Consider the following 27,242-nt stretch of genomic DNA (forward strand, 5'->3'; position numbering starts at 1 on the left):
TCCTGACTTGGTACAGGCATTTTCAAATGTAGAAATTGGGGTATACTTGTATTACAATATCAATAAATATCAGAAAATGCGTAAGATTGATGTGAATAAGTTTTATGTACAAAATGTAGATTAGAAAAACAGAAAGCAACATTAATAGCTAGAAAAAAAAATTCATATAATGAAAATATGAAGAAATTAGTATAATCACACGCTTTATCATTTGTCCCTGTAACAAATAATTCAACAACAGAAGTTTTATAATAAAATATGTTGATTGAATACGTATGATATTAAATAAGTTAAAACATAAAAATATTTCAAGTAAAAATTAAATAAAACATAAAATTATATTAGGAAAACAGGTCCTACCGTTGAAAACATCATACAAGAACACGATAAATCATAACCAGCTATACATCATTAATTAATATGACTTTTTTGTACAAAATGAAGAAAAAAATACCAATTATTATTAAATGACAATGTGGAAAAATACTGTTATTCGCGTCGTCAGTACACTTAACATGCTTAAATTGCGACCATCAAATCACCAATCGATGCCGTTGGAACTTAAAATACAATATAGCTATCTCCTAAATAGCAAAATGTGTAAACTAAATTTACATGGGTGGTATACAGAGTAATAGGTGAAATTGTCAAAAAGAGGTACAGCAGTCATCACCATATCACAATCTCAATCAGAACATAACAAACAAATAGTAAACAAGTAGCACACAAAGCATATACAAGATTATAAACAACCACATTCATTGCTTACTTAAACATGTATTTTACATCAACCCAATGTGTTTGAATTCCTGTGAAAAAGGTTCACATCAACTCTAGTGTATCAAATATATATATGTTCCGGACCATATGAGTATTTGGACCATACGCGTATGGTCATGACCATATGGGTATATACTCATATGGTCCGACCATACGCGTATGGTCCAACCGTACGCGTATGGTCGGGGTAAATAACACTCTGTTACAGTTTACTTTTAATACTTCTAAACTCTTCATATGGTATGACCGTTCTTTAAAAAGTCGCTATCATATAGTTAATTTTATTTTTATATTATAGCAAAAAGATTAGCTAAATAAAAATTACATGTTTCACTGTTAGTTTTACGTACTTGTCAAAACTATAATAATCACAATTTATACCGATGGTCATTATTGATCAATGAGGAAGTAAATGTCACCCCGAGCCTACATGCAAAAATGTAATTAGCGATGAAAACTTACTATGACATATATATTTTTTTTACTGGTATTTGAATTATAAAAATAATTCATTGTTTTTTAGATAAAGGTTTTGTATTATTGAAACTTTTATAATGTGATTTACAAAAAAAATACCTATATGGTCCATATACTTATATGGTCCGGCCCGTTAATAACCAAACGAGTATTATACTCATATGGTCCGACCATATGCGTACGGTCGGACCATACGCGTATGGTCGGACCATATGAGTATACGCATATGGCCATGACCATACGCGTATGGTCCAAATACTCATATGGTCCGGAACATATATATATCAAATATGTTTATTTTTTTACTAGCACACAATCATTAAATGTCCACGTATAATGAAGTTTTGCGGTAAGTATTTCGTAACCGTTTTTTTTTAAATATATTAGTAATGGGACAATAAGCAAAAGACATTAATAATTGGATGAATATCAGTAGATATCAAACACAGAGAGAAGAAATTAGGTAAATTGCAGTAAATATCAAACAACGATAGACGTAAATGAAAGAAAAGCAATATATCAAACAAAAACATTCTATTCTAAAAGTAACCTCACTATATCAGTATGTCCCTTCTGAATTGCTATATCCAGAGGACTCCAACTTTCTTCGTCACATATACCAATTGTAGGATTCCTCTCTAACAATAACTTAACTATATCAGTATGACCATTATTACATGCCATGTACAGTGGACTACGGCCATCATTGTCACATAGATCAGCAATAGGATTCTTCTCTAACAACAACTTCACAATATCAGTATAACCGTTCTGACTTGCTATGTACATTGGACTACAGCCATCTTTATCACATATATCGATAGTAGATGTCTTCTGTAACAACAACTTTACTATTTCAGTATGTCCGTTTTGACTTGCCATGTACAGAGGACTAAAGCATTCATTATAATTACATTTATCAGTATTCCTCTCTAACAACAACCGTACTATTTCAGCATGTCCGTTTTGACTTGCCATGTACAGAGGACTACAACCATCATAACGACATAGATCAATGTTAGGATTCCTCTCTAACAGCAACTTTCCTACATCAGTATTTCCGTTTTGACTTGCAATGTACAGAGGACTACATCCATCATTTTGACATAGATCAATGTTAGGATTCTTCTCTAACAACACATTTACTATGTCAGCGTGTCCTTGTTGACTTGCAATGTACAGAGGACTACAACCATCATTACAGCATAGATCAATGTTTAGATTCTTCTCTAACAACAACTTTACTACATCAGTATTTCCGTTCTGACTTGCAATGTACAAAGGACTGCATCCATCATTTTGACATAGATCAATGTTAGGATTCTTCTCTAACAACAACTTTACTATATCAGTATTTCCGTTTTGACTTGCAATGTACAAAGGACTACATCCATTATTTCGACATAGATCAATGTTAGGATTCTTCTCGAACAACAACTTTACTATATCAGTATTTCCGTTGTAACTTGCCATGTACAGTGGACTACAACCATATACATTGTCACATAGATCGATATTAGGAGACTTCTCTAACAACAACTTAACTATATTAGTATGTCCTTCCTGACTTGCAAGTCTCAGAGGACTACAGCCATTACTGTCACATTGATCAATGTTAGGATTCCTCTCTAACAACAACTTTACTATATCTGTATGACCGTTCTGACTTGCGAAAATCAACCCAGTCAACCCATCACCTCTACATTGATCCACATCCACATCGTTATATAACATCCACTGTAACATATCAGTATAACCATTACAACAAGTCAGTATCAACGGAGTACTACCTGATCCATGGTGCTCTTTTGATAATACTGTGTCACATTTATTGGCTAATGTGACTTGAAGTGATTTGTTCAGATTTTGTAAGTGCTTTAAAAGCTGTTGTCTAAATTCTGAAACTGTCAAATTAGTGTTCATAAATGCAACTCTCACTTTTCCTGTTGACCAGTCCTTTATAAATCTTTCTAAATATAATTCAAAATAATCTTCTGGTATTTCAATAATGAAGTCTATTTTACTGTTCCTGTCATCTGTTGATTTCCTCCATATGAAGCGTTCATGTACTAAATCACTATCAGCATGGTCTATTAAACATTCAATCATTTTCTGACCAAAGTAATGAGCAATGAAGTCAAACAATTTATCATGTACAGTTCTATATATACCATCCTGTTTATGTACAAATGTACCTTCTAGAGTGAGAAGGGCCTCTTTTAGTTTTGCCTTGGAAGTACCTCTGTTCAATCCACAAGCATCACATGTAGTTTCGATAAGTTGTTGTTGATCACGTGTTACTGTACCCTGGATCCATTTGTCTTTCAGCTGATTATTAAAGAGAACTAGTAAAGCTAGACTGCATATTTTATAGTTCCCCTCATCTCCATGCCTACCCAAACAGTCTAGTTCAGTTTGATAGACGAAAAATGGATTTTTGAAAAATTCCTTAACATCTCCATGTTTTTCCCTAAGATATAAAGAGCATAAAAGAGGAAAGAATTCACTATTTTGTGATAGTTTATCAATATTGTCTAAACTTGAATCAATATACATACTTGCCATACTATCTTTTTCTTCAGCTGTAAGGCATAAATTATCTGACATTAAATTACATTCACAGGTCTTAAAAGGTTCTAATATATTAAACTTATCATCTCTATAAACTTGTAACCTACAAGATACAATAATCTTACAACATTTGTCTGCAATAATTGTTTTAATCACAGGTAACAGTTGTTGCCAGTTTTCAATCTGTTGTTGGTTGGCAGTAAAATTTCCACAAATATCATCTATGATGAAGACTGTATGTTTACCAGGTTGATAATAATCTCTGATATCATCTGGTTTTATCACGGGTATTATTTTGTACCCTGCCTTTTGTAAAACTAGTGCTGTGTGTCTTGCAATAAAAGATTTTCCTACTCCTGATGGGGCAGTTAAAGTCAAACAACTGTTGTCCTGTAAACACTCAAGTACGTGCTCACTTGCTCTTGTAGACACAAACATATTATCTTTTATTTCCCATTCTGTTATTTCGTTTTCTATTTGGTCTGAAAAATATTATAAAGTGTAGCTAATTAGAGATAAAATAATGACAATTAATATTAATTTAACTATCTCATAATAAGCAGGCAATTAATAGTGGATTACGTATGTTGTGTTAGTTGTTTCATATTTTGACATTATCGTCTTATCGTTGAAGGCTAGATGACGACCTGAAGTGTAATACGGGGTTGACTTTGTTGGCATCATTTGCTTCGTATTTTGATTGCATTATAATTTAAACTAACCAAGACACTGATAGTTTCATTTAAGGCACAAGGATATTGTCTTGTCTAACCATGGAAAGGTACTATAAGATATATATCTTATTGTAAAATCATTGAAAAAAACATATAAATACATGGTTTATACTAAATTTAAAAAAAGCATACATAAAAATGTTCCATATTAACATCAATTTATTTAAATATATGGTCAAAAGTAAATGACAAAAAGGTTATAACAATACAAAATACCGTAAAAAGATACAACCTTCATACCGAATGTCGTAAATCTAAAGTAAAAAAAAGAAGGTTTGTGGACGATGATGTATCGTTGGTCTACTGCGATGACTATATGCAAATATAAAAAAAAGATGTGGTATGATTGCCAATGAGACAACCGTCTACAATTGACAAAAATGACAAACATTATAACAACTATATGTCACCGTACGGCCTTCAACAATGGCCAAAGCCCATACCGCATAGTCAGCTATAAAAGGCCCCGATATGACAATGTAGAAAAATTTAAAACGAGAAAACTAACGGCCTCATTTATATAAAAAATGAACGAAAAACAAATATGTAACACATAAACAAACAACAACCACTGAATTACAGGCTCCTGACTTGGGACAGACACATACATAAATAATGTGGCGGGGTTAAACATGCATATATATGTCAAATGTCCTTAACATGTGATCTAATTTATACTTTTTGCCACTGACTTTTGATTGGTTTTTTTATCTTCTGTTTAACAAAAAAAAAGCAAAAAAAAAAACAACAGTGATCTCTGGCCTTCATTGTGATGTCATCTATTTTTAGTTTATTTAACAGTTTTGGAAACTTTATTTATCATTTAATTAAAACTAATAGTTCTTTTAAATATTTTTACCACAGTCCTCTGTTGTCAAGTTATAAAGTTTCAAAGCATATAAACTGATACTATACCTCTGATATTCTTTGGTATAACTTCGTCCTGCTCAGTTTCCATTTTCATTATTTTCTCTTTAAGATCAGAATGTTCCTCTTTTTCTACAATAAGGACAGCATTCAGATCCATTTGATTAAAACACCACGGAAACTCATTACCAAAATTTGTATGGCAGTGACATGTTAAAAAAATAAGATCATGTGACATAAGGTATAAGTAAGCAGCTATAGGTCATCGAATAGCCTTCATACATGAGCATAACTAAGACCACGTTGAAAGCTTCAAAAGGCATTGACATACACACTTTCAATGTAAAAAAATCAAAGGAGAAACAAATATAGCCGACCAACCCTACAACTAACATGGTAAAGTGATTTAACAGCAAAATACTAAAACAAGAGGATTCACTCATCGAATCGACAATCATTATATCAAAACAACTAACGAAAAGACATAAGCCATAGCATACCGATATTATTTGAGGGAACTTGTAGTTATGTACTGAAAGGTCTAAATTCAATAACAACTAATGACATAATCAGCTGTGAGTTAATATAACACCGTTAAAGTGCTTATTGACATTTTTTTAAGTATAAGGTTGGATATTTATAAGCCATTAAATCAGATGCAGAAAAAAATGCACGAGAATACCCTTTGGTGTATAGATATTGAACTTTAAATAACTGTTAAATGTCCTAAAATCTTGAATGAAAAACCACACATTTTTTCTAGGTTCAAAAGTGAATTGAAATTCACAAAAAAAAAAAAACACCAATAAATGATTCAAGCATACACGAGATAGTACATGACACTTAAAAATAAATTTGAGAACGACTTATATTTTTCTATGTTAAACTAAGTATGAAATATAAAAATGAAGATGTAATATGATTGGCAATGAGACAACTGTCCACAAGAGACCAAAATGACACAGACATTAACAACTAATGTTCACCGTACGGCCTTCAACAATGAGCAAAGCCCATAATGTATATTTCCTGACTGTCTACTTCGTATAACTCTTGGATAAAGTTATCAAAGGTACCAGGATTATAATTAAGTACGCCAGACGCGCGTTTCGTCTACATAAGACTCATCAGTGATGCTCATACCAAAATGTTTACTAAGCCAAACAAGTACATAGTTGAAGAGCATTGAGGATTCAAAATTCCAAAAAGTTGTGTCAAATACGGCTAAGGTAATCTCTGCCTGGAATAAGAAAATCCTTAGTTTTTCGAAAATTTCAAAGTTTGATAAACAGGAAATTTATTAAAATGACCACATTATTGATATTCATGTCAACACCGAAAGGTTGACTTCTGGACTTGTGATACCCTTGGGGACGAAACGTCCACCAGCAGTGGCATCGACCCAGTGTTTATTTTATAATGTAATGCTTGAGGAAACTAATTAAGGCATACTAGGGATAATGCAAATTAAAGGAAAAGTTAAGTCAATCATTATGTTGATTGAGAATTGATTTCATCAAATGTTTGTTAGAATTGGCAGATGGACCCTGGGACGGAGAAATAGATGTTTCTATAAATAGAAAGAAAGATGACTAGATGAACAAATTACTGTAATATATCTAAGACTAAAATTTCAATCAGTACATACCCAGCGGATTTATTGTGATGACACCATAAATAACAAGAAAACATTGATTGCGTGCATTGACAAAATGTAGGCATGTACCGAATGTATGACCATACATGTTCATAGCTGTATATAGCGATAATATTTTTTGTTTCTTTTATTGACAACAAAATAAATAAAACAATGATCAAAGTTGTGTAAATATTTGTACTATTGAAATGAATGTCTATCCAAGAAGTTATTTGAATCTGGATTTATCTTAAATACTTGAAAATTGATAAGAAATGTATCACACTTTAACTAAGTAGTATTGAAATGTGGAAAATTATGAATAAGTAAATTAAGGTGGTACATATCACTACAGGGAGATACCTATGTTGAATCAGTTAAACGTTATACCACCTTTATACTAAAATATATAAAAGTGAAAATAACATTAACCATAGGCGGAGAGATTACCGTATGAAATTGGGTTAGTTTTCATCATACAAATTTTTAGAACCTAAAATAATTCCAGATTAGAATATTTATTGTTTATTATTCATTCAGTGCATTGTTATTGCTAAGTATAGCTCATTGTTATAGTTAACACGAAAAATCTAAACAGATTTCAAGCAGAGTGTCTGAACACATGCTCATTAATGTAATGAGAAAAATATAGATTCGTGCACACAGATCGTTCTTTTTCTAATAAGATATTACCTTTTTCCATATTTTCAACCGCTGATTCTAGCTTCTTCATTTTTGAACTTTGCACTGCTAGTTCATTACCATGGACATTTAATCTTTCCAGATTACGTCGAATACTCAAACAAATATTTACAAGTTCTTTAAGTGCATTGTAGTCCAAACATTTGGATTTTGCATCACTTACATCTAAAGCATCTTGCTGATTTCCCAAACCATGTATCGCCTAAAAAATGAAAACATGAAAATAATATTTTAAAAATCAAATAGTGTAATGAGCAGTTTCATATAATCTTTCATGTAGATAATTCTTAAATAAGGAGATTAGAAATGAGTGCCAATGAGACGACAACCTACCAAAAGATTACTGAAAATAGATGTAAGCAATTATATATTATGCAGTTGTTTTAAGTGATGTCGTTTCTGGTCCCTTAGAAAGAGTTTGTTTAACCTAATGTTGACTGAATTTTCACTCGTAATTTACCTCATACCTAGTTTGGATGTTATAGATAATGCATATTTTAAGGTTTTTATTGTCGTAGAACACACCGAGGGGTATCAAGATTGATCAAATGAAAGACCGACCGGAGGGAGGTCTTTCTTTGAACTATCCTGACTCCCCGAGATGGGTTCTACGACAAGAACAACCTTAAAATATGCATTATCTGACTTATATACCGTCAAAAAATATTATTTTTTTAAAGATTTGTCAAATTTAGTATCCTATTTTACCGACAACACTAAAGTGGGATATTCATTTATAATGCGTTCAGGTTTCAATACGCCCTGCGGCTCATTTGAAATGTGAAATAAAACTCACTAAATAATTTAGAAATAACCTTTTAAAAATTGTTATCCATACACAATAAAAAATATTACTGTAACTGCATGAAGTAAGACACGAATGTATTGTTACCATTAGATAACGGTGGATGACAAATTGTAAGTTATTTATTGTACCACTTAGCTTATGGAAAATGGGGGGTATTTTTTTCTATTTGTTATGTTATTTCTATCGCGGAAAAGTTGTTATTTATTTAACCATTTTACTTGAATCGAATTAAAAATTCAGAAAGATTGTCTTTCGAATAGCAATACATTTTATTAAAAGATAATCAGGATAAAATAATATACCCTCCGCACCCAACCCTTTCGTGAGTTACGTTAATATGTTATTCAATAGAATATAAGATTATGTTATTAGTGAATCATTTGATAGAGTAAAAGGTTTACATACATTTTAAAAAGTTACGAACTGACACGAAGACGAATATAAATACATGTAGGTCACAGTATGATTTCCTATTCAGTGTGAATCGTTCTGAACATGAATGAAATATTTGCCACTGGACGTTAACCAATCAACCAAAAATTAATCAACCTATTCAGTTTAACTCAATAAGATTTTCAAAATCTTACACACGAATATGTTAAATCTGGATTTATTTTATGAAAGTCTACATTAAAATGCATCTGACCTATATGCTAATGTTTTTTTTTATTATAGCGATAAATCATCAAAACTTCACGTTATTTGTTTCAAAATTAAATTGCAGGTCTACAATGACGGTTTCTTTTACATCTATCATCGGTTGAACTTTTGAAAATAAATTTCCAAATCGGCAACAAATAACTATTAGACGAATACAATTTTGTAGTAAATCATAGATTGCATGTTTAGCAAGGAAAATAATGACCTTACACAGGTCATTATGTTATGCCTTGGAGCATATACCATTGAAACATGGTATCGTCCAGGTTGATCCTGAAAAAGAATGACCTGACGTTATGAAAGAAAATAACTCCATATAGGTATATAAATTGTTGTGAACGTTAAATATCGCGGCAGTACCTGTTTGTAAACGTAACGTCGTTCCCGGCAAATTTGACAGTTGCCGATTTAACGTTACGAAATTCCGCCAACATGTGGCGTTAAAATAACATCTTTGTTTTTTAGCTTGTTATGAATCCTTCATTTCTTTAGTTACTTGTATTTACATGCTTGATATTGTTGAATCGGTGTCGGAACTTATGACATCGTGCTTGCTTTCTTTTTAATCCATATTTCTGTTCGTACTGACAGTTGTTTACATGATAAACCTTGACCGGTAGCGAACTATATTCTTACACGCAAGGATAAAAACCGGACTTTTCTTATAACGAAACGGAAATTGAACTAATCTTGAAAGATTCCAAGATGTTATATCGCATACACGAAAACCACATTCAAACGTTTCAGCATAGTGTATTTTATTTACTTGTATTTATTATTATTGATAATAATAATCTCTGATACTTTTAAAAGTTGTTAAGTCATTATTTAATATCCAGATTTCAAAAATATTGTTTTTAAATTAAAGATTGGCAACAATCTTTACAGATATCATAAGATGAATTTCTAGTGAACTTCTTCAATCATGACATTCATCTTCTGGTAGTTCCGGTGTTAGATAAAAACAATAAATGAGTTGACCAAAATGAAGAATTATGACCGATTATCTTAAAATGAAAAAAAAAGAAGACGTACAAAACACTTTCAGAAAAACTATGTCAATGTCTCATCATTTAGTACTGACAAGTGTGATTTTATCCAGTTGCATGTATCCATGCAAAACTATAGGGTTATATAATATTTTATCAATATCTTTATATAAAGCGTAAGTAAGGTGAACATTGATGATTTATACATTGTATAATGCCTACGCATGACAAATTAGCGAAGAATAATTTATATTGCTATGTATTTTGTTTTAATGTAAGAGTATGAATATTAGAATACCAAATTGTGATATGGACATTTGATCAATTTTTAGATAAAACTGATCACTTCTATTGAAGATAAATTGAAAGAATTAATATTTAGAATTAATTGTAAATTGATTAGAATCAAATAAACAAAGCTCTGTTGCATAACAGTATTACCAAGAGCCGGCCTGTTTTCTTTGACATCTAGATTTTGTTCATTTTATTTACACAAAAACACAAAATCTAAATAATATTTTCGCTCGTCTAATAAAAATGTATTCGTATTCGTCTAATAAAAATGCTTGGTACATGTGGTAGGAATAAAACAGATTAGATTTTTTTTTTCACTCAGCCCTGGAAAATTGAACCTCCTTCCATTGAAAAACGAACCCTATATATTTACTATTTTATGTTGTTGTAATGCATTACTAAATGCTTGGAAGGAATAAAATATCTTAGACATTTGTTAAAATCTATTTTACTGAGCAGTAGAAAATTGAGTCCCTTACTATAAAAACCTGAACCCTCATTTAGACCTCATGTTTTAAATTGGTCATAGTTGTTCCATTTTTGTAATATAGTAATAAAGCATATACTTAGTAAGTATCAAACATGTTATAACATAGTTTAAATATCCTTACTCAGGCATGGTAAATTCAACCTATACCCTGGACAAAGTGGCACTCTTCAGATATCAGTTTTTCAAAATGTCATAGCTTTTCCAGCTAGTTAAAAATGTATACTGCATTTGTAAGTACACAGGAGCTCAATTTTCCGTAAAGGGAAGGGGACATTTTCAGAAGATGAGGGGGAGTGGGTTTTTTCGCGCTATAGAACATTTCGTAAACAATTAGGAAAATAGCCCCCAGAATCAATGGCAGCCTTCCTTTTGTAGTATGAAACCCTTTAAAACAAATTCATGGAGATCAATTCACTTGCACTCAATGTATCTTAGTAAATTAATTACTTCGGATGACGACGCACAGTTTTTGCAATTCTATGAAAAAACAATAATATTCATACCATTTCCAAATCGATCCATATTCTGTTGAAAACTGGATCTGATAGTTTTCCAGTTTTTGAATGCGAAACAATGAAATTTTTATAGTACTTTATCCGTCCTATGTGCGCACCATGAGACAAATCATTTGATAGTGGTAAAGCATCAAATCCAGAAGCTGGTGGTGAAACATATGGTGGTAAATTTCGTAGAAGACAAACCATCAACGTTACATCTAAATCGGCAGATGATACTAAAGGTGACCCTATAAAAAGGATTAACAATTTAATATGTTTTCTTTCATTCATTTTTATTTCATGAACTGCTATGTGTCGAACTTTAAATTCACTCACAGTTTTAGCACTGATTCATTGTTAAGTGTATCCATCAGTCAAAGGGCTTTCTTTAGTGTAGCCATATGGAAGGACAGTTATGCTTTTTAACGATTTCGCATTGCCGAAAACTCTATTTTTCATGATACCTTTCCATCGTGCATGGTTCTGTCTACTTGTACTTTACATATATGTATATATTGCTTAATTTGTAAACTAGTTTGGTAATTATTGTCCGTTCTCTAATTGTAACTATGTACTCTTTTCAAATTTATTAACCTGAAACGCCTAATTCACCAATTCAATAATACATTGTAAAAGATACCTGATTACATATACTGCTAATTATGATATACCTGTATCATCTAACACCCAATGTTTGTGTTATAAAAAAAGGATACGTAACAATAACTACAAATTTCATAATTTATCGCAATGGCTTCTTGTTCAATTCGCCGTTTCAGAATCTAATGCATCCTGGGTAATATTTTCAAAAGCGTACACCAAAGCGTTTTGATTGGTTTAAAACGTCCTAAACAATCGAAATTCAACCAATGACGTAACGTTATTTTCACTTTAGGGTACGAACAATGAAATTACCCATGATGCTTTAGATTCTGAAACGGCCAATTGGAAATTTGAATTCAATTAACTCCTTTTTACCAACATGGACAATTTTTAACCATAAGCCATTTGTTAATGATGATGATCAATTAACAACACTCTCGTTCAATATCTCATAACGGTAGATTAAACAAAATGAAGTCATTTCTTGATGCAACTAGACCACGAATTTAACTTTCACTGAATTAAGACTAAATTTTTATAGTAATTGTCGTTTTTGATTGTTTGTATAAAAGACAATATGATGAGTTTCTAATTATATTTTGACATCTGAGTACCATCAAGAGTATCTACCACATTATCATGTTATTCATATTCTAAGTTTAAGGAGACAATTACCTGATGATGGATACAAAGTATTCCATTGTTCTGGAAACAATACTTTCCTTTGGCCTCTGGGTGGTTTGTGCAGGTCTGAAAGTATTGCCTTATTTGATGGAGATGACAAAACTGATTGCAAATTTGGATGTACACTGTCAAAATACCTCCTTAGCGCAGTTGTTACTACTCGGTAATTTAAGTAAACAATGCGAAGAAAATTATCTTCTTCCTTAGTCATGTTAGTCGCCATGACAACATAAATTTAGTAAATGTTCAAATTATGAAGTGTAAGCCTATAATAAGTCTTTTTGCTCCTCCCTAATAATCATGATTTGACTGTTTATCACTGACTTCTGAAAATGAGATTACACAAAAGAGTTAAGGTTTATTGTACACAAAGCGTTTATGTTCAACATTGAAAGTAGCTGTAACTATGCATGTATATATAGTGTCTTTGTTCAAATATATGTATTAATTTAAATAAAAAGATTCGAAACAAGGCAGTAAGAATATGTACATTGTATGAATAACATGGTTGTAGATTAGGGTTTGCTATTTGAAATGCTTATTTATGTTTGTAGCAAGTATTATATTCTTGTTCCGTTGCTAGAGAATTTTAAAAAGACATATCTGTTTTTCTACATTAAACAAAGGTTGAGAGACTTTTTAAAACCAGATATAAAAAAGCTGATAAATTGAAACTGTAAATCGCCGATTAAAACAACAAAAACGACGAATACCGTCCTTTTTTCCCGTACCTTGAAGTCGCTCTATACAACTAAACCATCGTACCTAGAGAGTAAAGGTTGAAACCCTTTGTCTTGAAAACAATTGTGTTTTACTACTGCGCAAACACATGATTTCCCAAAACAGATAACAAATATGTAAAGCTTCTGCAAACTGGTAAAAAAAAACAATTTTGAACGTAACATGCTGATCGTATTAAAAAAGAGGCTACATTTATACATGTTATATAAAAGACACTTAAACAGAAAAAGGCAAACGATACCAATTGGACATTAAAACAAATAGTTAAATATAAACTGACAAAGCCATGGAAAAAAAGAATCAACAGAGAAACAACTGTACACAAAACACCACATAAAAAATAAAGACACGAATCTTACAAAAAAACATAGATCTCCTTTAAAAGTAGATGTGGAACTGACAATTTTATATAGAAAAGAAACATGAAAAAGGAAAAGATAAAGAACAGATCGAAAACGTGCTACATGCATAGTTAAATTACAAACGCAAGACTGAATTAAACCAGAGTTGATCTAAGGTATTCTGGAACGGCAAAAAACCTTCTCAAAATATGACACTGGAGTGAGGTACAAATGATGAACTTAAATAACAAAATAATGAACTCCAAGAAAATATAACTCTCCAAACGAATAGAAAACAACTGCCATATTCTTGATTTGCTATACGCAATACCTTATGTAAAAACATGTTGATTAAAACTTGGTTTACTAGCTAGTCTGGCCTGTCAGTTGTCTGAAATCGCGTGATGTTATTTTGAGTTTCCTAAGTGAGAAAAACAAATAATTTGTTTGGACTTTAACCTAATGTTCGGTGGTTAAATGTTATGCTTATCAACGGCCGTTTTTTTTTAATTTCTTACATTTTATCCGCCTTTAACATTTGATAACCCATTGGTGGCTTTCGACTGTGTTTTGCTCTTTGGCATATTCCACATGTTCATTTTCAATTTCATTGCATATTTATTTGGTATTTATATAATATTTAAAGGCACACCAATCTGTGTTGAACTTGCCAATAACTTCAATAATTCTTCATTAAACAAAATGTCGCTTTTATCAACAGAAATTGATATTCAAATATTAAGTAGAAATATATTTGTTTTTCGTTCGTTTCTATACATAAATTAGGCTGTTAATTTTTTTCGTTTAACTTGTTTTACCTTGTCATTCGGTGACCTTTAAGAGCTACTATGCGGTATGAGCTTTGCTCATTGTTGAAAGCCGTACGGTGACCTATAGGTGTTAATTCTGTGTCATTTTGTTATCTTGTGGAAAGACGTCTCATTGGAAATCATACCACAACGTCTTTTATTAATATCTAAGATATGTTTATTAAACGCACAAATCCTCCTTGCTGTAGCTGCTAATAAATAGTTACAGATTTTATAACTATCATGCATTATTAAGTGAAGTATCATATTCACATCCTGCATATACAACTTTGTCGCAAATATAAAATGTATATCTGATTTATCCTGTAGTCCAAACAAGAAATATTCACATTACCATTTGTTCAAAGTAAAAGTAGACTTTATGTATTCGTGCATATGCTATTTGTACAATACTTGGCTGTTTGATAGATGAATATAGTTGTTGGTTTGGTATGTAAGGAATGCAGGTATATATATAGAAATCTTGAAACCCCATCAGCCTAAATAAAACCATTGTGAAATCATTTTAATTTGGATGATTATCTTTACGAATAGTAATTCCAATATATTTGGGATGTCAAATTAACACATGACGAAACTAACATTACAAACGAAAGATGTTATTTAAACATTCCTCCATTAATTTGTATTAAGTCCTTCCTGTTAAAACAATTTTTCATGTGACTGGGTTATTTCAATAATTCGCATACAATTTCAGTGAGTAAACTTATATAAAAGAGGGACGAAAGATACCAAAGGGACAGTCAAACTCGTAAATCTAAAACAAGCTGACAACGCCATGGCTAAAAATGAAAAAGAAAAACAGAAAAACAATATTACATATGACACAACATAGAAAAGTAAAGAATAAATAACACGAACCCCACCAAAAACTAGGGGTGATCTCAGGTGCTTAGGAAGGGTAAGCAGATCCTGCTCCACATGCGGCACCCGTCGTGTTGCTTATGTGATTACAAATCCGGTAAATAGTATAATTCGGTAGGTCAAATTCATGAAAGGGAAGGGGATTGTAGTTACGACGTAAGGAACATATCCGATATCATTTGTGAAACGGTTATTCCATAACGGTCAACCAACTAGTGATGGCGTCCGTAAAATTTACGAAGGGATGATTTCAACTTCATCATTTGGAACTCTTGTTTTAATAGCTTCCTTGTGAGCAGTAACCCTCTATCAAGAAAATCATGATAGGAAATGCAAGCACGGGAATATCGTATCAATTGGGAGATATATACCCCGTATGCAGGTGCTGCTGGAATGTTGCTACTTAGAAATGGAAAGTTCACAATTGGAAAGCTGAAATCATCTCTTTTGTCGTAAAGTTTTGTCTTCAACCGACCCTCATTGTCAATTTATAGATGTAAGTCAAGATATGAAGCCGACTTAACTGTATCTGTAGTATCCTTTATCTCCAATTCGATGGGATAGATGCGATCCACATAGTCACCAAATTTTGAATTGTTTAGTGAAAGAACGTCATCTATATAGCGGACAGTAGAGTTAAAGGATATTGCTAACTTCTTATCTTTCTTCCTAAGAAGTTCCTGCATGAAGTCAGCCTCATAATAATAAAGAAACAATTCAGCAAGTAGAGGGGCACAGTTTGTTCCCATTAGGATGCCGACAGTCTGTTGAAAAACACGTCCTCCGAACGTAACAAATATATTGTCAATCAAGAAATCAAGCATCTTGATAATATCGGTTTCAGAGATTTTTTTGTTTGAATCAGAATGATTCTTTACAAAGTAGGATTTATCCCTCCCTAAGACAAGATACTTGTATTTACGTTTGCCATTCTTTTTTATGAAGCAAAGTAATACCAACTCTTTTAATTTGTCTTTTAGTTTATATAAATGACCAATTTGAAAGTGATCCGCATATATTAACAATGATTAAGAAGATTTGTCACGTTATCCAATCTATTGTATGCAAACCATTGCAAACGTGGAGGGTAGATAAGAAATAAACTGTATTTGTGTTTATAAGGAATTGTTAAAATAGATGTTATATATTCGAACAATAAAATGAATAAGGAATCGTATGACGTATTATTTATATAATCAAAAACAAATAGATTCCGATTTCCAGACAGTTTTGCTCTAGTTAACTTTAGGTAAGCTAATATATAAAAAAGAAGATGTAGTATGATTGCCAATGAGACAACTATCAACAAAAGACCAAAATGACAAAAACATTAACAATTATATGTCATCGTAGGGCCTTCAACAATGAACAAAGCCCATTCCGCATATAGTCGGTTATAAAAAGCCCCGATAAGCATATTTTATAGGTGGACTGTAATCTGAATTCACATGGTTCCGTTCTAAAAAAGACATCAGATGTCAAGGTAATATCGGACTACTTATTCCTTATCTAAATTTCCAGAAATATACTATTTTAAAACTCGGTGTACTGAATTGATATTGTGTGTCTTTATATTTTTTCATTCAAAGTTCAAATGAAAACTGTGTTATAAACAGTCCAGTATTATATATTTGTTGAAACCTATATTGAATACCAGAAAATTGAGAATGAAAATTGGTAATGAGTCAAAGAGACAAAAAACCCGACCATAGAATAGACAACCACCGATGGGTCTTCAATGCAGCGAGAAACTCCCGCACTCAAAGGAGTCATTCAGCTGGCCCCTAAACAAATTTAGTCCTTATGGAAAAAACCGGAAAAGTTTCTTCCACAACATTCTTTTAATTTGAAACTTTTATCATAAAATTCGAGTGGTTTAGATAAAATGTACATATATTTTTTGTGTTATTATGATTTTCCTTTAAGGTCATAAATTCCAAATTTAAGGTATGTTGTTTTTTAAGTGTTTATATAATCATTGGCATATCATACGAATCTTTGTCTGTGTACTATTTGAGCACCCAAATAAAGCACATTGATCTGCTGTAAACAATTCTCAAAAAAAGTAAGAGATCGTTTTTGGAGAAAAACATACAAGGGATTTTTTTTTGTTTAAATGCAGTCCCAATCTTTTAATTTCTTTAACTTAGGTGGACGTAAAAGTATAAACTATATTTGTCTCGTTCTTATTATGTACTTTATGATCCGTCTAATTTCAATACCTTAGAAAATTAATAATATTAAGTCTGGACAAAGGGAAATTGGTTAATTAAAAAAATTGCAAAGCTTCAAATTTGAATTTTAAAACATTTTTTTTCTTCTATAATTTGAAATAACACGAAGTCTAACGACGATTTAAAATAGAGAACGTCAAGATTTCATGATTATATCTGTGTATATATTGTTAAACAGTGCAATGTGATTCAATCGCAGGCATCTATACGGATAAAATCATGTTTAATTTACTACAGAAATACACCAAAACCAGAACACATTACACAATGTTATATTAGGAAATGCATTTTTTTTAAAAGATGGAAATATAGAAAAACAATGTGAAATCTTTTTTCTCATTTAGATAAACGCTCAATATAAACGTATACAACTGTTAATAATCTTGTCGTAATTTATGTCTCTTATCAGTTAAAAGATATTAAATCCATCAGCGTATCTATATCAAAATCAAAACGTCACCTACCACAATCCTTCGTGAAAGAAGAAAATATAGTTCCTGTGTTATTCTCAACTGACGTCCATATCATGCATTTATCAAGAATGATAGAAAAGTTCTCGTAAAAGCTGATACATTATCAGTTTTAAATGCGGACAATGATTTATATGTTTTATGATAATAGAAGTTGTCGTTTAACTGACCTACAATTAACCTTGTCTACAAAGCATGTAAATACGCACTTCATTTCAATTGAAAAAGACAATAGCTCATTGTATTTGTGTTTATAGGGAAACCTGAAACTAAAGATCAGGTATGGGACCAGTGCTGTTGGTATTTATTTGTTGAAGTGATTTCAAATGTAACATAGAACATATTTTGGTTTTGTATGTATATATTTATAAATCATGACAATATCCAATAACAACATGTCAATAGAGACATATTGCAATTGAATACATTCTACGGTGCAAGCAGCTGTTTTTATTCATGATTTGTCTTTTATTTGACAGTTTAAATGGTAAAACTTTACAATGTTATATGAATACAATTGACTGCATTCAAATTTTCTATATTATTAGCTCTGTAAACGACCACCCACTCAACATTTATTGATAAAAAAAAATCGTTTATTTTGTAAGTAGTCGATCGGAAGTAAGTAATTTGTTTTCTTTCACAAATCATATGTTTGATTGATTATACATTTCTTGGTTATGTGCATATATTGTATAATACCACTAAGGATCAGAAGCGTATTTTGACAAAAAATCTCAATGAAATGGTACTTGAGGCTAAATATTAAACAATTTAAAACTTAATACGAAAGTTGCTAATAAAATTCCACACAATGCATTTATTAAGAAAGATAGAAAAGTTCCAATAAAAGATGAAAACTGATCAGGTTTAAAGGGAGACAATGACTTATAACTTGTATCATATACAAATGTGTCGTTTACATTACCTACGATTAACCTTGTGCACAAAGCATATTAATACGCACTTCATTTCAAAAGAAAAAGACAATAGCTCATTATATTATTATGCCAATGGAAACCTGAAACTAAAGGTCAAGTATTGTAACAATGCTTTGGGTTTGAATTCCTTCAGTGCTGTCGAATGTAACATAAAACAGATTTTGATTGTGTATGTGTATATTGATTAAGCATTACAATATAACATAACAAAACGTCAATAAAGCCATATTGAAATTAAAAACACTCTACGGTGCAAGCAGTTAGTTCTATTCATTATTTGTCTTTCATTTGACAGTTTAAATGGTAAAACTATTCAATGTTATATGAAGTAAATTGACTTCGTTCAAATTTAACATATTATTATCCTTGTAAACGACCACACACAACCAACAGTTATAGATAATAAAAAAAGTAGTTGACCGGGAATAAGTATATTTTTTTTTCTTTCACAAATTATAATTTTGGTTGATTATACATTTCTTGGTTATGTCCATATATTGTTTAACACCAATAAGGGTACCATATTTTATGAGCCGGAAGCAAATTTTGACAATTAATCTCAATGCAGTGGTACTTGAGGCTAGACATTTAACAATTTAAAACTTAATACAAAAGTTGATAATAAAATTCCATACAATACATTTTTTAAGAATTATAGAAATGTTCCAATAAAAGCTGATAAGTAATCATTTTAACAGGGTTACAATGACGTATATGTTGTACAAATGTATGATAACATAATTTGTCGTTTAAATGGCCTACAATTAACATTGTGCACAAAGACTATTAATACGCATTTCATTTGATTTGAAAAAGCCAATAGTTCAAAAATAATTTCTTTAAACGAAAACCTAAAGCTGAAGATCAGGTATAGTAACAGTGCTTTTAGTATGAATTTCTTCAGTGCGTTGGAATGTAACATAGAACAGATTTTCATTTTGTTTGTATATATAAATAAAGCATGACAATATCCAATAACAACATGTCAATAGAGACATATTGAAATTGAACACATCCTACGGTGCAAGCAGTTGGTTCTATTCATGATTTGTCTTTTATTTGACAGTTTAAATGGCAAAACTTTCCAATGTGATTTGAATTAAATTGACCTAATACAAATTTAACATATAATTATCTTTTTAAACCTTACACATTCAACACTTATAGATCGAAATAATCTTGTTTTCTTAAGTAGTCGACTGGAAATAAGTATATTGTTTTTCTTTCACAGATTTTTTTTGGGTTGATTATACATTTCTTGGTTATGTCCCTTTATTGTATATTACAACTCAGGGTACCATATTTGCTGAGCCAGAAACGCATTTAGACAATTAATTAATGCATTGGTACTTGAGGCTAAATATTTAACAATTTAAAAAAAGAATACAAAAGTTGATAATAAAATTCCAAGTAATATATAGGGGGTCAGTATCAATCAATTTAACTTATAATAATGGCATTGTATTTTGGTGTATCTGCTCATTCCCAGGGACACGCTTGTTATTCTTGCCCGTAACGTCAGTATAAAAAAACAAAAAAGGCCATTATTGTATAACCCATGGTATAAAGTGAATATTATATTTTCAAGGAACAAACTATTTTAGAAAAGCAACTGGCCCTTACATTATGCTTCACGATGCAAACAAGCGTTTGAATGAAGTACAACAGCTACAATGAGTGAATGAATTTGATGAAAAGGAAATGTCGTCTTAAACACCAGATATAACTTATTCGGTTTAAAGGGTTGGAGTTTTTTATTGAGGCCAAAAAAAGGAAAAAACATATTCATCAGGAAGTTTTTAGTTAATTATGAGAATATCATACACTGTATGTTGAACTTATACTCCGTTAACCTAAATATTTAGATACTGTCAATATTGTAGGTTATTCCTATTTTACTAAATATATTTCTAGTCACATACATAAATGTTTAAATCCATGTTATGTACATTATCAATTTTAGACACAACCAAAGAAATAAAAACTTACCCTTCCTTACAAAAGAGAAACACAAGTGCAATTTTTAAACGGATTGTATTCTAGCATGAAGTTCAAAGGGGTGATATGTCAATGGAAGCACTGAAATGGATCAAAGACCTATTCTGTAATTATATTCGTGTTTAAATGTATAAATGTCTTATGATTTTATATTGTTTATCATATGTACCGTTAGGGAAAAAAACGGAATAGTTTCTTTCATAACAATCCTTCAGTTTAAAACTGTTATTTACGAATAGGATAATTCGAGTGGTTTAGTCAAATTCTACCGAGTTTTTTACCTGTGTTAATTTTTTTTTTATTATTATCATAACATTCGAAGCGACAGCATATCTTTCTAATAGTTGAGTCGTCGCTAATTTCCCTTTTTGTGTTTGTTTCTATTTGTGACTGACCACGAGATGTCAAGGCTTATCAAGGTATCCCGGTAGATACATAGATACTTTATTCTCCAAAAACTGAATACAAGTTTATAGAAAAAACATACTGAACAAATGCAGTGCGATATTCTTAAATGAAGTGCAAAATGTTGATGACATACATGCTTAGTAACATGCATAATAAAAGGTTAAAAACTAAATAGAAAAAAAGTAAGTTAGATTCTTATGCGTTTACATTTACATAAAGGTACTTTTTTATTTTTTTATTATAAAACACTTAATAAATAGATACATTTTTCTCTAAACTGATTGTTTTTTCGTATTAAACAGTTAGCAAATGGACATTATATTTGAAATATGTCAAAATTTAGTTTGAAGAAACAATTTACGATCGTTCATCAAATTCGAACAACCAAAACAAATAATATTATTCGTCTCCGATATCACTGGAACTACATAATGTACGTGTTCTTCATTTCGGGCAATGCTTTGCCATCTCACCTTTGCTATAGGTACGTTGTAACGCATTGTAACCTATTCAAAATTCACATGATGTAAACATTTGTGTGTGTCAACAAGAATATTCAGTTTTCAAAGTCCACTGTTTTGTAATCGTTTATATTGTCGGCATTTTGGTTAGTTGTTAATTAACGAGTACCATGCATGTTTGAATTCGTCAATAAGTCTCATTTTGATGATCTGATTAACCCTTTGAGAACAGGTTTATCATCAAGTTTAGACTGCCGAAACATCTTGTCGTCTTTTTTGACAGATTATTTTAAATAAACGTGATGCAGGTCATTTTTTATATCTCCATTAATGGAACTTTATGCTTTAAGTAAAGATTTTATAACAAATTCCCTGATAACGCGTATGATTGTCCTTTTTTTTTTATAAATTTGACAGTAAGATTCCAGTAGATTAAATTATTCATGTATGGTTACAAGCGTTATGTTTTTTGTATCATTATAGAAGGTTGTACAGTGACTTCTAGTTGTCGACTTTGGGTCTCGGATTGAGAGTCATTGAATTGGCAATCATATCACAACTTCTTATATGTAATCCCAGTTGTTAAGCAGATTGATCTTCAGTGTAAATGATACGCAACTGATTTGAATTAACACTAATGCATCAAAGATAAGTTATAATAAATAAACATTGCAAACAAAAAGAAAAAAATCGTCAGCGGAAGGAACCATGAGGTATGAAAAGGTAATTACTGAGTTTGTTTATGACTCTAAATCTTAATTGATTAATAAGAGTAAAAGCGATTTATGATAAATACTCTCTTTCACTTGACAAGAAAATAAACTTTAAAAACTTGGAGTAATTCAAAGATAAAAAAATATTCAACGTGCGTATATCGCAAATACAAAATTGCAATCCAGGTATTGTTTCAGAAAAAGGGAGAAGGTTTGGATCCATTAAAACGTTAAATCCCGCTGCAAATCTTTGCACCTGTCCTAAGTCAGGAATCTGATGTACAGTATTTGTCGTTTGTTTATGTAATATATACGTGTTTCTCGTTTTGTTTATATAGATTAGACCGTTGGTTTTCCCGTTTGAATGGTTTTACACTAGAATGTTTGGGGCCCTTCATAGCTTGTTGTTCGGTGTGAGCCAAGGCTCCGTGTTGAAGGCCGTACTTTAACCTATAATGGTTTACTTTTTAAATTGATACTTGGATGGAGAGTTGTCTCATTGGCACTCACACCACATCTTCCTATATCTACTTATGATGAGTTTTTATCCTAGCTGAGATTCATTTCAGATCAAAAGAGGGGAGGGATTCCACGGGTTAGAACCTTCTTTATTTTATGATCAATGCATTTGAATTGGAACATGAAGTTAAAAACCCATTCATCATGTATTGGGAATCCCTCCTGTTAAAAAAGGATGGATCCCCCATGCTCTTAAGTGTATTCGTTCAGTGAGAAACTGAAAATATAATTCTTTCGAGACACAAATTTCTACCGCGTCTACCGCAAGAGTAGAAACATCTATATCGAGGGTAGGATTTGATTTTTTCTGCGAAGTTGACCGTATGTTTTTTTATTTTATCCCATATGTTTCATCGCCACGCATAGAGAGAGCGATAAGCTTTCAATACGTTAAACAACGATAAAAACAACAATTTTTCCTACATGAATAAACTCTAAATTCCTCGAAATCGAAAACACCAAACATGTATTTTAATATTTGTAAAATCTGCGTCCTGTAGTCATTTTTGAATTGTTATCAATCTGTACAACGGGCATATCAATATTGTCATGCCTAGATTTGTCTCAAGCCAACGCTTGAGATACATTTAAGCGTCTCTGTCGAATGGGATTATATTAATTTTTCCACAACGGACTGAAAATAGGAATGATATATACCATATCTTGTGCAAGTAGACAACCACATTCTCTGCACTTTGAAAAAAAACTTGCAATATTCTGCAGGCAGACAATATTTCTAAACCATTCAAACAATAGCAGAATAGTTTTGATTTTATTAAAGAAGCATTTAACAGTTACATTTAATTTAGAAATTGGATATATGATTCAAAAACTTATTTTGAAACAGCAAGGGTATAATTTCAATTTTACAGTATGTTTACTTTTTTGGTTTAAATGTCTTTGTGATCGGGTTCATCGATTTCAATATATATTTCACATTGTGTCGCTTTATGTTGTCGTGTTACAACACTATATCATGTAATGATAAACCATCAACCCACTGCATGTCCTTGGTCAAGATCTTGTTAATACTAGGTTGCTGTTGATTGAATGTTTCAAACGTGTTTTTCGTTTGCTAGTACGATTGCTGCCTTGTTAATACCACTTCGCGAGTAAACAGTTTCACAATATTTCTGAATATCACTGCAGAAAGAATATTTGTCAATCTAATAAACAATTCTTTAGTCGAACATGCAGATGAGCCGACAATGCACCGTTGTATGTTCGGAATTTTGTGAAGTTTTTCTTCAATGTAGTCTTCGTTAAAAACACGAAGGACTTATGATTCGCCAAAATCTCATTCTTGTCAAATGATATGTTTTTGTATGTGGGATTTCCTGAGTGCTAATTTATTCATAATTCCTTAACAAGCCATTCGTAGTAGAACGATTTACATACAAAGACAATAAGCTTTGTCCGTAGGAACAAAAATATAATTATCGTGAAAATAATGATAAACATTTCAGAGCCTTTTGGTCTCTAAACAAAAGACAACAGCAGTCCATGAAACTCAACATTAAACCACAAAGACTGCGTTATAGAAACCCGACAAAAATCCAGTGGTGATCAAAGTATATTCGTAGTCTAATCCAGATGTTTTATTCGTCATGCTGCCATTGTAAATACTAATACACATTGTCTGTTTAGATATCTTTACATTTTCAAACCTACCCCAGGCAATAACTAAGGATAACTTCATTTTGGTTTATTTTTCTGGCTGAAACCAATACTTATAGTCATCAATGAACCCCTTGGTATAACTTCAAAAAGTGATACCATCGAGGTAAACAATTTCTTACATAAAGATATGGAGAAGTAGTGTTATTGCCAATGAGACAACTGTCCAGCCGAATTCAAATGAAGTGGATTTAAGCAACTATACACAAAAACTATACGGCTTTAAATAATGAGAACAACCAATCGAGGGATAGTCATTTATAAAAGGCCCCAACAAGGAAAATATTAAACTAACTGGCTTATCTATAAAAGCACACTTGCCGAATAAAGATAAATGATGTGTGGTTTGGAACATGTTTGTTACCGCTGAACCCTCCCAGACCCGAGACAAAGGTGTAAAAAAAGTCGTTTGTTTATGTAATATATACGTGTTTCTCGTTTCTCGTTTTGTTTATATAGATTAGACCGTTGGTTGTCCCGTTTGAATGGTTTTACACTAGTAATTTTGGGGCCCTTTATAGCTTGTTATTCGGTGTGAGCCAAGGCTCCGTGTTGAAGGCCGTACTTTAACCTATAATGGTTTAATTTTTAAATTGTTATTTGGATGGAGAGTTGTCTCATTGGCACTCACACCACATCTTCCTATATCTAACAACACAAAAAACAGGACAAACTTTAAAGATCAGTTGAAAAAGAATCAACTCATTATATCGACACAAAGCAAAAACATAAAAATATACCGAACGTGGCAGGGTATTCATACATCCCAAAACAACAACTAATTTACTCTTGTGTATAGGGACAATTTTGGTAGACATGCAATATAAAAAGACGAACTAGCTCATAGCATATGTGACACATTAATGAGTTCATGCTCTGAAAAAAAATCAATGTTCACTGACACTGGTTATTACTTTGTCGGACATGATTTTTTGTTCGTATCTTTTCTTTTTTATTTTCCTACTTCTTAATGGAGGACAGTTTCAGATGTCTCTTCCCTCTATTGTTTTGAAGCAATGATGATCTCACTTCTAAACTGTAATGGTGAGTGATGTCACTTAACTTAATTGTAATAGACGCAGTGACGGCCTGAAAAGGACAAAACGTCAATATATGGATTGTGTTTTTCGGGAAATGTTTTTTTTGGGGCAAATTTATTTTTAGATCTTCATGCTAAAATAATAATGGGTTAAAGTCAGATATATGTAATGTTCATTCATATTTATATTGATATATGTATAGGAGAAGACGTTACTAAGTTAAAAACTTCTGTCTAATCCATTTGTCATTTTTTAACAATAAAATATGTTCAAACTAAAGAATCTTGATATGATTTTAAAGAAAAGAAGAAAATCAAACACATTTTTTTAATCAAAATTGAAAATCCAACTGATTAAAGTCGTCTTGCCACCCAAAATTCTATCATAGAAAACAAGTACTTATAGTTTCTCAAAATGTCCAAAAATAGCCCGTTTTATAATCGCTCAGTGGACATAGTTCGTCAAATGCAGATTTAAACCTTATAAATATTATACTCAGTCCCGCATGCAGCTGTGGTCATCCTGTTTAGGATAGTATTCACTATTTTTTAAGTGCCCTTTTATCAACGAAGCAAGAGAAATATTGTTTTCAAAATTAGAAAGAACTTCTATATATCCATTTTGCCTCTATTGGCTGGTGACGGTGCCCTTCATTTTAGCCAAACAAAGACATTTTTGAGTCTGTACAATCATCTATCAGAAATACACTAAGATTTAGAACATTCGACGATCGAAAGATGACACTATCTTAAAATTATTGTTCTTGAAGTCGATTTGTCATGTTTAATTAGTTATCAAAGGTACCACGACTATAATTTAGTACGCCAGACGCGCGTTTCGTCTACATAAGACTCACCAGTGACGCTCATATCAAAATATTTAAATAGCCAAACAAGTACAAAGTTGAAGAGCATTGAGGATTCAAAATTCCAAAAAGTTGTGCCAAATACGGCTAAGGTAATCTATTGCTTGGATAAGAAAATCCTTAGTTTTTCGAAAAATTCTAAGCTTTGTTTACAGGAAATTTATAAAAATGACCACAATATTGACATTAAACCTTTTACTACTTACTTTGCTAATCGTGTAAGGCCTCATTGTTCATTGTTGTTACCCATTGTTATATCTTTTTTTTTTTCAGAACAAACATCGAGGATAAAATATAACGGCAAACAGAGAGAAATCGTCCAAAATGATAGAAATAGCGCAGAGTTAA

General features: G+C 31.5%; 2 protein-coding genes across 3 annotated transcripts in view; both read right to left on the reverse strand.

Annotated features, from left to right (window-relative positions):
* The window catches only part of LOC139495292 (uncharacterized), a 184,583-nt gene that overhangs the window by 119,666 nt on the left and 37,675 nt on the right, over positions 1–27,242 (reverse strand). The window lies entirely within an intron of this gene.
* On the reverse strand, positions 1,655–21,256 carry LOC139495293 (uncharacterized). Of its 2 annotated transcripts, none has more exons than XM_071283600.1 (6): positions 21,203–21,256; positions 12,784–13,118; positions 11,512–11,753; positions 7,759–7,969; positions 5,478–5,561; positions 1,655–4,310 (listed from the first exon to the last, which is right to left on the reverse strand). In XM_071283600.1, the coding sequence occupies exons 2-6, from the start codon at positions 13,013–13,015 to the stop codon at positions 1,792–1,794; spliced, it is 3,288 nt and encodes a 1,095-aa protein (XP_071139701.1). In that variant the 5' UTR covers positions 13,016–13,118; positions 21,203–21,256; the 3' UTR covers positions 1,655–1,791. The 2 variants fall into 2 exon arrangements, with proteins under 2 accessions (XP_071139701.1, XP_071139700.1); XM_071283599.1 differs by lacking the exon at positions 21,203–21,256 and adding an exon at positions 18,267–18,443.

This window comes from Mytilus edulis, chromosome 11 (assembly GCF_963676685.1).
Source record: "Mytilus edulis chromosome 11, xbMytEdul2.2, whole genome shotgun sequence".
In the NCBI taxonomy this organism is placed as follows: Eukaryota; Metazoa; Mollusca; class Bivalvia; order Mytilida; family Mytilidae; genus Mytilus; species Mytilus edulis.